At 39.4% G+C, this 13,681-nt stretch overlaps 2 protein-coding genes across 4 annotated transcripts; both read left to right on the top strand.

The window, feature by feature from the left end:
- Positions 1–210: 210 nt before the first annotated feature.
- On the top strand, positions 211–3,734 carry cx27.5 (connexin 27.5). Of its 2 annotated transcripts, none has more exons than XM_034607377.1 (2): positions 211–362; positions 2,311–3,734. In XM_034607377.1, exon 2 carries the CDS (start codon positions 2,325–2,327, stop codon positions 3,045–3,047), a length of 723 nt encoding a protein of 240 aa, XP_034463268.1. In that variant the 5' UTR covers positions 211–362; positions 2,311–2,324; the 3' UTR covers positions 3,048–3,734. The 2 variants fall into 2 exon arrangements, with proteins under 2 accessions (XP_034463268.1, XP_034463267.1); XM_034607376.1 differs by lacking the exon at positions 211–362 and adding an exon at positions 720–874.
- Positions 3,735–5,833: 2,099 nt separating this feature from the next.
- Positions 5,834–9,484, top strand: cx39.9 (connexin 39.9). 2 transcript variants are annotated; one of them, XM_034607375.1, is made up of 2 exons: positions 5,834–6,101; positions 7,564–9,484. In XM_034607375.1, exon 2 carries the CDS (start codon positions 7,588–7,590, stop codon positions 8,656–8,658), a length of 1,071 nt encoding a protein of 356 aa, XP_034463266.1. In that variant the 5' UTR covers positions 5,834–6,101; positions 7,564–7,587; the 3' UTR covers positions 8,659–9,484. The 2 variants fall into 2 exon arrangements, with proteins under 2 accessions (XP_034463266.1, XP_034463264.1); XM_034607373.1 differs by having other exon boundaries at positions 7,537–9,484.
- Positions 9,485–13,681: the final 4,197 nt, after the last annotated feature.

Genomic DNA, 13,681 nt, shown 5'->3' with positions numbered 1-13,681 from the left:
ATTGCGTCAAAATCATCCTCCACTTCCTGTGCAGGACACAGCACAATGAGGACAAGGGGACAGACCACAGTCCCCACACAGATTCCTCAGCTGGGCAGAAATTAAAACATTTGATCTGAATTCTGAAGCTGTTTGTTTGGACCAGGGTAAAAAGGGGCTATTGTATGCAAATATCCGGCTCAGAAGCATATGACCTCTCCAGTGCAGGGCAGTGGCTAGTGTGAGAGAAATCATTAGCAATGCAAAGTCATGGTGCTCTGATACTCTTGTTCACAGTTACAGATTGAAAAAAAAAAACTAGCAATCTGCTTTTGTGAATATAAATGTTTCTGGATGTACTTGATTCCAAACTGCAGCTGAAGGTAAGTTGATTCTATTTCTCACTGTGAAGAAATAGTTTGTTTTCACTGTGTTCGGCTGGCTTATTCTGTGCTTATAGGGAGTTTGTGCTTTACTGTTATGACATTGAGGAGTTTGGGAAATTCTCAAAAACTTAAAACTACATTTAAAAGGAATATAAACAGTGACTATCCAGCAAAAAAGAGGTTCTCACAAAATAAAAGAGTTTAACCTTTCATACTATCTGAACCAGATGAATCCTTCTCTATTAAACGTGTTGGCTAAACTGAGATGAAGAGAGCAACAGGCTACAGATGCCGTTACGTTGGGTGCAGACTTGGCATGCTCCCCCATGGCGACTGTCACATGACGCATGGTGCCAGACTTCAGTGTTGCACTCTTAAATGGCCTGCCAACTGTCCAGGGAGGGCAGAGAGGCTTCCTTTTTCTCTGAAGTCACATCCATGCCAAAGCAGTGGGTCAGCGTTGTCCTCTACGTCGCCTCCTATGCCTCTTACACCTCCTTCTGAGCCGGGTAACAACCTTGACTTTGATATCACACTGGAAATGCAAACATGTGGAAGACACATGACAAACATCAGCGGGACAGAGGAAATTATATCCTTTTTGAAATTTAAAAAATAAATAATGATTTGGTAAAAATTTTAATGTACTTATTTGATGGAAAGACAAAGTAAGGACTAAAAGACAGTTAATGTAATTTATCTTTATTTGTTAAAATCCGATTTCTAATCTGATTAAATTGTCCCACTATAATTAAATCCTAATCCTGATGAATATTTGATCAGATTTACAATTTATTTCTTAGTCAATTCTGTGAAGTTCCTGGTGGTCACCTGACTAGATATTCATGCAATTAATTTAATTTTTTTAGATCCAAATTATCTGCAAATTATTTTCTTGATTGTTTCTTTTAGAATATATCAGAAAAATACCAAATACAAATTCCTCAAGGACTAAGTTTGTGTTCTCAAATTGCTTGTTTTGTGCGATCAACCCAAATAAATTCAACTTTATATGAGGACAAAGAAAATCCTCATAGCGGAGAGGTTTGTAATTTCATCTTGAAAAATCCCTTAATAATAATTACAACATCAAAACTTTCTATTAATTAACTAATCAATTAATCATCTAATTGTTTCAGCTGTGATGTTCTCTCTTTAAAACATGTTCAAATCTGCTGTGACAATGGAGTGACCTTGGAGTGTACTTTGAATATCATTAAAACTATATGTCGGGTGTATATGTACTAGTACTTCTTGATTATAGAAAAAATCTACCTAATTTTTTAAATGTCCATCAGTCCTCTAAAAACAAACGGACAATTTTTCTTCATCACATTGACACAGTGATAATAACTAAAGCCACCGGTACAAAGTTTATGTCAAGAATTCTACATTTTTGTCTAAACAGTCAGGAGGGAATTTTTTTACTTCAAAGTCTCGGCTTTCAATGAAATGGAGAAGAAATAAATCATTTAAAATCTCAATTTGGCTTCGAGTGAGCTCATTACATAAAATAATGTTGAAACGTCTGGTATGTGGTAAAGGATTGTTAATTTTAAAGAGAGGATAAACATGGTGAGTGATGCCAGACGGGCAGTTAGAGATTAAAATGTATAGACTGCTAAATTACTCACAGGAAATACAATCAGTTATTAGAGATCTGTTAAACTTCAGAACGTTGGACCTGTGGATAATAATGATTGTTGAAAGTGTAAAAGGGAAGCAGTGTATTTTAATTTAGTCGCGTTTTTTTATTCTGTTTATTGGTTTTTCTTAGTTTGTCTTTATGGGGACATTTTTGTTCAGTTTATTCTGTTCTCAATGATTTTACTGTATGGTTGTTTTGTCTCGTGTTACATTATCTCCTGTATTTATTTTTAAAAAGAAATGAATATTCAGCATTGTCTTCTTTCACCTGATGACCTTTTCATGTGTTTTTCATCAGACCCAGAACCAAAGATGAACTGGGTATCATTTTACGCTGTCATCAGTGGCGTGAACAGACACTCCACCGGCATCGGTCGCATCTGGATCTCTGTCCTCTTCATTTTCCGCATCCTGGTGCTGGTGGTGGCAGCAGAGAGCGTGTGGGGCGATGAGAAGTCCGGCTTCACCTGCAACACCCAGCAGCCGGGCTGCAACAGTGTCTGCTATGACCACTTCTTCCCCATCTCTCACATCCGCCTGTGGGCGCTCCAGCTCATCCTGGTCTCCACTCCCGCGCTGCTGGTGGCCATGCACGTGGCCCACCGTCGCCATGTTGACAAGAGGCTCTACAGACAGTCAGGACGGACCAACCCCAAAGACCTGGAGCAGATAAAGACCCAGAAGATGAAAATCACAGGCGCTCTGTGGTGGACGTACGTCATCAGCTTGTTCTTCCGTATTGTCCTCGAGGTCATCTTTATGTACTTGTTTTACATGATCTACCCTGGTTACAAGATGATCAGGCTGGTGAAGTGTGACTCGTACCCTTGTCCCAACACGGTGGACTGCTTCGTGTCGAGGCCCACGGAGAAGACGGTCTTCACTGTGTTCATGTTGGCTGCGTCTGGGGTGTGTATTCTGCTCAACATTGCAGAGGTGTTCTTCTTGGTGGGGAAGGTCTGCAGTAAGCATTTGCACAATGCTGGAGACTCAACTATGGGGGCCTGGATCCAACAAAAACTCTGCTCACTCTAACGTAGATTATATAGATCATATCTGCACCAAGGAAAGTGACAGAAAGAGTTAACTCATGAGGAAGATACATCAAAAATATATACTGTTATACTACAAAGAATTCACTGCCATTATCTTCACACGACCAAATTCACATCAGTGAAACAACACCAACAACAATATAATGTAACATGATATAATAGCTTTGGTAATTGATGTTTGGCCAAATAAAGAATACTAGAGAATAGAGAATAATTACAGTAATCATTTTTAAAAGCAATGTTGCAGCTGACCACATCAGGCTTTAATTGGCATTGGCTTTTTGACACTTTGATTTTGATGAAGGCTTTTGGTCTTGAAATGAAAATATTAAATTTAGATTTCATCTGCTGAAAATACAATGTACACCTGATCCTTTAATTTATAATATTCTGTTGTTTACATCAAATATCATCACAATTGTTATGGCTTTTGTTCAGCTGTTATAGGTAAGATGTTTGACTAATACATGGAAAATATGTTGGATTATATAAATGTTAAATTATATGATATTGTATGTTTTGTTTAATAGAGATTTTTGATGGTTTAATGGCTCCTTTATACACAAAGTAATGACTTCAGAAAAAAAACTAAACATTTTATTTCAGTTCATTCATTTTGTAGCTGGATGTTTGAATATTGTCAATACACAGATAAAATCAACAGGCGTTTGTTTGTGTAATTGTTACATTTTCTGTTCCTCAACAAATTGAAATTCAAACTGAGACTAGAACACATGCAGGAACACCCAATGGACCACAATAGCTCTGGTGCATGTTCACAGGATGTCCTGACTAAGTTGAGATGTTTAATGTGACACCATAAATCACCAGAGAGCAGCAGTTGTTGTATCCGTAGGAGCAAATGAAGTTGTAGTCACAGCGGTGCCACTTTGTGATTCTTCTCAGCTGTCGTCAGTGTGTGTGGGAAAAAAAAGGTGAATGAACTGTGAATAAAGCTTTATTACATGTTTAGTGGCACCGTCGCCATCTATAGACGTGCCATCGTCTCTGAGTCATGGTGCCACCTGTGAGGAAACATCTCAGGCTGATTAAGTTCTACCTCTGGAGGCCAGAGTGCAGAGTATTGGGGGTTATCAATAGCCTCGCTAGGTAAGGGGTCAGTGTGTGGGTGACAATGGTTGACCCGGGGGACAGCTGGACCTGTCTTGACCTGGCAAGAGGGCATTTCTCTTTTTAAGGCAAGTGTCAACAGACAGCACCTACAAGGCTCGGAGTGATGAGACGCATATCAGCAGTGTGCCATAAACAAATCCCTCCAATCAAACACTCTTGTGACTGTGTGTTTCCAAATTTCTACTATTTTAGTCCTGCGTACTTGAAATGTTTCATCATGGGGAGGTTCACCTGGGTCAACCTGGTTCATCCGGAATTGTTAGGGCAGTCACCTACAGCAAAGTGTGATTAAAAATACATTAACATTCCTGTATACAAATGTTATTTAAATAAGAGTAAGTAAGTATTGGCAGAAAAATGTGTCAAAAATACCAATCATTCAAAATAGTCTCAATTAGTATAAATATTTCTAGTATATTAGTATATTGTATTTAATAATGGAACATTAACACTGAAATGAGAAAATTGTACGACCAACTTTAAATAATACTTCAATTGGTAACACATAGAATAATAAAGTTTGTTTGTAAGTTACAAATTGAAGTAATTTTTTTAAGTTGGTAAACAATTTTGCTTTGTGAGTGCACATGTAAGCAGCATTTGAATGTAAACTTTTTGGACTGTTGGGTATAAACAGTACAAAAAGTAGTTGGGTATATGTAGATCTGATTTGAGGGACTTTTATGTGTGAAAGTAACTCGTGACTGTAGCTGTTCTATAATTGTGGTGGAGTAACATGTAAAATGCACAATATATAACACTGAAATGAAGTTTAGAATAACTTTACTCTTGGTGTGTTCTGGCTTTTTTCTTTTACATTGAATGTCTTGAATGACTCAAACTAAGTTCAGGGGATCAAACCACCGACACAGGAACCAGCAGCCAACCTGCTCTGCCCGCTGAACCACAGTCAGCCCTCTAGTGGAATTTAAGTATAAAGTGTACCATTATGAGGTAGTCTACCTTTAGAGCTATAGCTTATTAAACACATTAGATATTTGAATATTTGTTACATGATGCATTTATGTTTACACAGCATTTAGATAGTTGCTGCTCCAGGTGGCAGTTTAATCCATCTTTATATATTGTGACTTTGAAATCTGTAGCAATGCAGCATATCTTAAAGCTAATCATATATTACGCATGTGGGATGAAAATGTGAAATAGAAAAGCTGTAAATTACTGCAGAGTTCAGGACCAACTGAAATAAGTAAAGTTCCAAACAGTTATATTTAGTTACACTTCAGTAAATGTACTTTATTACTTTCCACCACTGTTCTGTGGTCTGCACCAGAGCGACACTGGAAACGGAACTGGAAACATTGAATAACAGAATTAGGATCGTACATTTCTCTCTCTCTCTCTCTCTGTATGTGATACCACCATGAATAACGGGTGTCCCTTCTTCAACAGGCAGTTACCCAGACTGCAGCACTGAGGGAAGGCTCCACAGTGTGTGACGCTGTCAAGGGTCATATCACCATGAGAGTGACAACAAAGCCACTCCCTTCACCGTGAATTATATTTAGCGCACCCTGACATGTAAGACTAACCTGCACCCTCACTGGACTCCTCAGCTGCCACTCAGCTCAACGGAGACACCTCTAGAGCGAGGGGGGATTTATACTTCTCTAGAGCCAATCTTCAATCTGTGCTCGTACAGAGAGACCAGGCAGGGGTTCGGGCTGTGATGGTTTGTCGAGCACTGACTGAGCATTGATCAGGTCAGAGTGGGAGGGCGGCAGGCGGGATCACAGAGCTGCCAGAGCAAACTATCGTAGAGAAGTTTATCTTGGTGCTGCACTTTCCTCAGGGCTTCAGGAAAACATGGCCTCTCTGTGAACTGAAGCCTCGGAAGTGACTCTGGAGCTGTGCTGCGGTGGGAGATGAACATTATCAGGTACGTCTCTCTTCATGAAAATAACCAGGGTAATTATTTAGAAACATGCTGGTTCAATAGTCTGAGGCCACTTTGTCTCAGACTGTTGGACTCCCCTAGTTCCAAAGTTTTTAAAATGGTATAATCATATCATATTATATTTATATGATATATATATATAATACTGTTTGTATATATGTGAATATAATCCTTCTAAGAAGTGTTATTACTATATGAGAAGTGATTTGCTGGATCCTTTATTTCCTGTCTGGTGTCATTGATATTTACAACAGGTGCTCTCATTCACAGTCACTCTCAGTGTGATCATATTTTTAAGTGATGTTTAATTTTACAGTAAAACTTTTTTTGCCATGCCATAATAAAAAACCCCTTTGGAATTTAAACTAGAAACCTAATTCTGGGGTTGGGGAGCACTGTTGGGTACTGTGTCACAAGATCCACTCTGAGGCGTCGTGTCTCCCCAGCCTGCTGCAGGGCTTTCTCTCACACACAGTCCGCTGTGTCCTGGTCCGTTTTATCAGCGCACACTGGATAGATCGTAGCATTTCAGAATACAAATGGTGAACTCATGATCAATCAATGTTCCTATTGAAAAGTGACTTCTGGGTTGTCTGAAGTACAGTGACCTTTGGTTGCAGGGTGTCTGAAGCACCACGCCGCCAGCAAAAACCGATACAGTATTTGTAATTATACGCAGTCAAGGGATGTCGTGAGTAAATCTTGAAAGTGTATGTATCGGATCATTCATTAACAAACAAACCTATTAACAGACTTTACTGATAAATTCTTCATGCATAAATGGGTTAAAAGACAGGATACAGTGATGGGTATCAGGTTTATTTGGATCCTGCATTGATCCCTTGCTTGTAGCGCTGCTAAAATAAAAGGTCAGAATGACTGTTTGATGAAAAAGGCGCCTTGTAGTGACAAATCCATATAAAATTACCATCCAGCTCGGCAGTTCCCTTCAGCTCTATTCAGCTATTTTAGCTTTCAGCTTTGGGTAACTTCATTACTGTTCCGGTTCATATCAGGGAGCTGTTTTCAGCCACACTGTAGAAATACACTTTAGTGTGCAACCTGCCCAGCAACAAACCACAGACACGCTTTTGTAATCATCCAGTAAATACAGTAGACATATTATGCTCATATTCATGTAATCAATGCTGAAGGTTTACATTATATTTTTATTTTTAGAAAACGCATCACTTTCCTCACATGTCCATTGCCGCAGCTCTTCTTTCATCCTCTGTTTGAAACACTTGGTTTTAGCTCCTCTCTCTCCTCTTTAAGGCCTTCCTCCAAAAAAAGTCAGCACATGTAAGAAATGTCTGCCTCCAATGAGACATTTTTAAACATCTACTTTAAAAAGTTCTACTTCAGAATTGTATTTGCAGCTTGTTTTTACACCTGACATTTTTCTTATTTTTTACAGTCTTACATCCTGTTTTTTTCAATAAAGCTGAGGCCATATCTGTGAGCCAGTATGGGGGACTGGAACTTGTTGGGGAAGCTGCTGGAAAGCGCCCAGGAACACTCCACCGTTGTGGGCAAAGTCTGGCTGACGGTGCTCTTCATCTTCCGCATCCTGGTGCTGGGAACCGCCGCTGAAAAGGTGTGGGGCGACGAGCTGTCCGGCTTCACCTGCGACACCAAGCAGCCTGGTTGTCAGAACGTTTGCTATGACAAGACCTTCCCCATTTCTCACATCCGCTTCTGGGTGATGCAAATCATCTTTATCTCCACGCCGACTCTCATTTATCTGGGCCACATCCTTCATCTGGTCCGCATGGAGGAAAAGGAAAAGCAGAAAGAGACGGATCTCGACATCCAAAACGAAAAGCAGCAGCAGATGCTTGAGAGAAAGACAAAGAAGGCCCCAGTTAAAGACAACCAGGGCCATGTGCGTTTGCAAGGCGCGTTGCTGCGAACCTACGTCTTGAACATCGTTTTCAAGACCCTGTTTGAAGTGGCCTTTATTGTTGCTCAGTACTTCCTGTATGGCTTTGAGCTCAAGCCGATGTACACCTGTGACCGCTGGCCTTGCCCCAACGTGGTGAACTGCTACATCTCCCGACCCACCGAGAAGACGATCTTCATCCTTTTCATGCTGGCGGTGGCCTGTATCTCCCTGCTGCTCAACCTGGTGGAAATGTACCACCTTGGTTTCAAAAAGTGCCACCAGGGACTCCGCTACAGACGCTCGCAGGCCGCAATTGAGGCCTCCAGGCACCTCACTGAGCCGGCCATGCCCTTCGTACCGAGCTACAACTACTTTGCCGGTCATCCTGTGGTGCCCGAGCCCTTCCCCACAGACTCGAAGTACGGCATAGTAGAACCAAACTCCGCTTACAGCCCCTACAACAGCAAAGTGGTTTACAAGCAGAACAGAGACAATATGGCTGTGGAGAGGAAAGGAAAATCAGAGGGGGAGGATGTGAATGAGAGGATAACCGCCACTCCTGCCATTGAGATGCCAGTTGAAAACCAGCGCAGAAACAGTCAGTCGAGCAAGCACAGCAACAACAAGAGCAGGCTGAACGACCTGAAGATCTAGAGGGGCCTCTTCTTGTTCTCAGGAACAACACGCTCTAGCCTGTTGAGATCTTTGCATGAGTATGGAGAACTGTTCGTGACAAAGCTACTGAGTGAACGGAAAAGAGATTATTGCTGTGAACGATTTGCAAGTCAAGATTTGAGAGCACACAGGGACAGCTTTGTGTGCATAGAACAAGTATTGAGTTCTATGCACACAATCATTTACCCGAATTCCTCAGCTCACAGGACTTTTTAATGTGAAAGGTTAATTACCCATAGGCACAAATAAAGGAAATATCCATAGATGGCTCTTGTGGTCTCATCTTTTTTCATGGGTAAATCCAGGAGAGCAATTGGCATAATGTTTCTAAGAAGGCAGGGGTTGAAAGGGTGATGCCTAAATACATTTGACCCTTCTCTCACTGTCAGTTTGTGGATGATGGCAACGACATCATCTTTTGGCATCATAAGCTCAAAACAATGTTGTGTATTCACAAATCCTGCCTTTGCGTTGCCTACAACATTGACTTGCAAATTAATTAACACTCTTTTCTTTGCATATTTGCTGGTGACAAAGATGCAGATTACTTGAGATTTTTTTGTTTACAAACAAATGTATTTAAACTAAAACTGCGAGTTGCATGTCAAAACAAAAGATGTTGAAATATCTATGAGCCAAATAGTTTACCATGACGGAATTCCCTGCTGTTTATCATTTCAAGAAACTTTTCAATAAACACTGGCAATAAATTTCAACATGTTTATTTGGGTTGTCTACAAATTGACATATTGTGACTTACGCAAACATTCAATGATTAATCATGCTTACTTATTTGTGACTGTAATTCAATAAAATATTGAGCAGTAAACACGTGTTTTGTCAAGATTTCACATCTACTTTGTTCATCGACGGGCTGAGAAAAACCTCCATTCATTCCCCACCACACATAAAAATGTCAGATTTACACTGACAGCATTTCTTTCTGCTCACATGCAGCTTTTTCCACAACGTATCCACTGCTGGGGGCTGATGAGGATGGTGCGATGTAAATAAAAACCAGTCATTAAAATGTATTAGTTATCCCTCAGGCAGGGAAATGTCACATTGTGAGAGCTGAACAGTGTTTGCATTGATACAAACGTCTTATAGGATGTTTATGGGAGTGTAAACTCAGTTAGTGTGGAGATAAGATATACAGCAGGTGTAGATTTCAAGAGTTTGAATTGTTTAAGTCATGAAAACAACTTCATTGGAAAAAATGTATCTGAGCTTTTATGAATAACGTCCTTGTTTGAGTTTAAATGACCTGAGTTTTTTTTTTTTTTTTTTTCAAATGATGAGCATAATATCACATGAACGGAAAAGCTATTTCCTCGGCCCATATCACGTCCTTCTGAACCATACAAGTGTTTTTTATCCAAGTGTGTTTTAATCTGCTGTAGCAAAGGGATAATACTTGAGACGGATTGTTTTCATGAGGTTTCTCAAATACAAGTAAAGTAAAAGGTCTAGTTCCTGATTGGCTGCTTTTATGTGTTCAAATACTACACACCCCTGATTGGATAGGAGACTGTGACAGAGTCAATCTACAGTGAACTCTTGCATTCAAATGATCAGATTGTGACTGTTTTTAACAATATATACAGACACGGATATCTCATAAGAATATCCTTAGGGTATGTACATACTACTATTATTTGTGGAGCTGTGTGGGATCATTGCTACATTACAGTCCGCACAGTGCATCAACGCTGCCCAGTTCTCTTTTCTTTAGCTGCCATGTTTACAGCACGGTTTCCACCAGCTGAAAGACGGAGTAGCCCTGTGGATGGACGCATTTTCAAAACACATACCATCATACGCCGGTGACTGAGAGCTACGCTTCAAAGGCTTCCTCGCTGCAGCTATAAATAACTCCTCATGCACACTTTGGAGGAGCATTGTGGGAGAAACGGGGGCAGGAGGCCAAAAATCCTCTTGTCCTGCATCCGAAACAATCACCAGCTGTTGCCAAAATTTTTGCCAAAATATTGGCAAAGAGGCTTGTTGTTCACAGAATAATGAAGCAGCACTAATATTTGGAAAATGATGTGGCCTTAAAATAGCCAAACACTGGCCGGAGGGTTCAGACAGTTTACCAGCACGACTTGTCAATGACAGCCCTGTGTATCATCTGGCCTCGAGCAGGGAGGACAACTGCAGTAATTTATTTCATTTAGTCATACTGTAACTATTTGTTTGCTGAAAGATTAGCTCGGTTTCTCTGTGATTTATTAGTTTATCATTTTAACTTCTAACAAATAAAGCTGCTGAGTTTCAAATGTCAGAGCAGCAGAATTAGTTTAAAGTTAGAATAATTTCGTACAGTCATACTTGGTTAACCAAGGCCAGTTGCGTGCAGGATTAAAGTGCAGCCCTGATGCACGATGATAGGACAGTTTGTCCGTAAGAGGAGAGAAATGTCTCCGGTGACTTTCATTAATGTTGCGAACCAAGAAAAGAAGTCTCAGGGCAGCCTTATATCGCTTGACAGGACAAGGCTGAAAACTGACAGGTGACGGGGGTTAAGGTTACAGTATGAACTCCGGGTTATAACCAAATCTCTGAGCCAGAATAGTTTGAGCGACACATAGACACCATTCGCCACCGGGGTCACACCGCAGCTCGTCAATCAAACAGACAAGAGTCCACACTTTTAAGGACGAGTCAACGAGGATACATTTCTTGGTTAATGATGATTTATTGTGGCCCAAAGTATGATCCCTAGTTTCTGCCATTCCATATAGAAGCTATTTATGTTGCTGCTGTGTCGCGCCTACCTTTCAGGTCTCTGTCATTAAAACTTGGCCTTTTGTATACAGAAGCACCATAACTCATTTGGATCATGTCTGGAAATTCTACACACGATGAGCATGTGGATTTGAAATAAACACAAATATAAATCATTTCTAGTTTTCAAACATTTCTAATTCAGTTAACATCCTGCTCCCAATCACATGTGGTGTAACAAACCAGTAGAAGCATCACAGAACTGTAGTTTTATTGGACTGTAGATATTTATTGTTTGTTGTTGGTGTTGCTGTAGACCATTCTGTGACTTGGAAGAAATTGTGGAATGCCTACAGTGTCGTGTAACCCAGTTCGGGGTTCCTTTTTTTTTTATATATATATATAATTATTTTTAGAAGTGGATGTATGATGTTTGGTTTTGAATGTAAATGTAAGTCGGTAAGTTTTAGTGGTGGTCGAGCTTGAGTGAAACAGCCATTCATTCATTTAAAAGATTTGATTGTCCGAAAAAAAAGTTTATTTAAAGACAACTGGACTTGATTAAAGATACTGGCAGACAAGGTATGACTATGTCTATTGGATAATCACAACCTGAATGACAGAATATTCAAAAATGTGCCAATTGTATGCATTTTGTGTCAAAGAAATGAAAAATGATCCACACAGTGGCTGTGCTGATGAGTTTTGGAAAAGTAATTTCAGTGTTAAGAATTGTGAGTTAGCAACTGTCTAAACCCTAAATAGTTATAACCATATATGATAAACTGTTCACATGCATATAGCTAAATAAATACAAATGTACACAGATTGATACAAACCAATATTTATTTAAAAATCATGTCGGTGATGTGTGAGTGCATGTAGAGGTGCTTCATGCAGCAAGAATGAGCCAAGCTATATTATTCATAGAATCCTCCCTCTTTATTCTGGTACATTTTTATGCAAATAATAATAAAAAAACATAATCAAGCAGGTAAACAGAAATATCTGTGCAACATACTGTATTTTGCAGAATAAGATTTCAATCAAGCTACAGTCTATAAAAGCTGTAGACTCTATTTGCACATAAAATGATATGAGGACTTGGTTGATTATATACTAAAGCAGTATATGGAGCAATATGATGGTTAATGGCCTATCTGACATCATGCCAGGGGGGCTGAATATTTCCCTCTTCTGTTCCTCCGAACTTGTCTCCTTGAATTTATTAACACACCAAGGGAAAACCACAAACATAAAAAAAAAAAAAAATCATCTCAAGTGCCAGCTTTCAGAAACCAGGCCTGAGGAAATACAGCTAAGAAAAATATTGAGCATCAAAAAGGTTTTTAACCACAGTTCTATATTTTCCCCATGAAGGCCGACAAATTATTTCTTGAAAGCAAACTTTTTTATGTTTTTAAAGTTGTATCATCAGAGATAGTCTGAGCATGACACAATTCTAGCAGAATTATTACAACACACTCTTTTATAATATGAATCTAAAAATAACTTCTTGGGAGTTTGTCGATGGAGCAGCAAGAAATGCAGCAAAAACCTGCAGATAAACAGTCAAACTGAAACAGTCAGACCAAGGTGAGACATGTCTGTTGGAGATAGATGAATAATATGATCAACTACTCAGCCCCCGAAGCTTCAGGCTGAGCTTTCATGTTGAAACTCACTACGTTGTCATTATGGCTTCAAATACTGAAATTAAGCCACTTATAAATTTTTTAATTCAAGAAATCACAATGCATCAAAGATGACAGGTCATATTTAGAATTTTTTCCCAACATTAGTCATGTAAACAGTAACAGTGATTTTTACTTACAGTTACAATGAGAACTAAAAGGATTATGTACAACCCACTTATATTCCGTGTCAATTAATTCAAAAATTATACAATGAAATGGACTTTTTCCTTAAGTCTTAAGTGAAAAAATAAGTATTTCATTCAGAAAACAAGAAAATGTTTCAAGGAAATGTCAAAATAGTCATTTCAGCAAACTGAAAATTGCACTTGCATTTAAGAAGCTTCTAAAACACGTTTTTTCCTCTACACATGCAGAGATAAAGCTCTATAAATGTGTGAATTTGGCCCCAGGAGATAAAACACGCTGCAGCTGAAGCAGTCGTGACCTTTTGGAATCCAACACCTCGGAGATCTGGCTGAGATACAGGCACGTATCTGCAGCTTGTGGATCTCAAACAACTGTGCAAATTATTCACTGATACAGAAGCAAAAAGAAAAGAAAGAGAAAATGCACAG

This window comes from Hippoglossus hippoglossus, chromosome 14 (genome assembly GCF_009819705.1).
Source record: "Hippoglossus hippoglossus isolate fHipHip1 chromosome 14, fHipHip1.pri, whole genome shotgun sequence".
Lineage (NCBI taxonomy): Eukaryota > Metazoa > Chordata > Actinopteri > Pleuronectiformes > Pleuronectidae > Hippoglossus > Hippoglossus hippoglossus.
The sequence above is the reverse complement of the archived record's forward strand: the minus strand, read 5'-3'. Positions and strand labels throughout refer to the sequence as shown.

Coding starts and splice junctions, on each gene's coding strand:
- cx39.9 (XM_034607375.1), top strand. CDS start 7,588: ATGGGGGACTGGAACTTGTTGGGGAAGCTGCTGGAAAGCGCCCAGGAA.
- cx27.5 (XM_034607376.1), top strand. CDS start 847: ATGCCTCTTACACCTCCTTCTGAGCCGG. Junction 875..2,310: donor TACACCTCCTTCTGAGCCGG/GTAACAACCTTG, acceptor GTTTTTCATCAG/ACCCAGAACCAAAGATGAAC.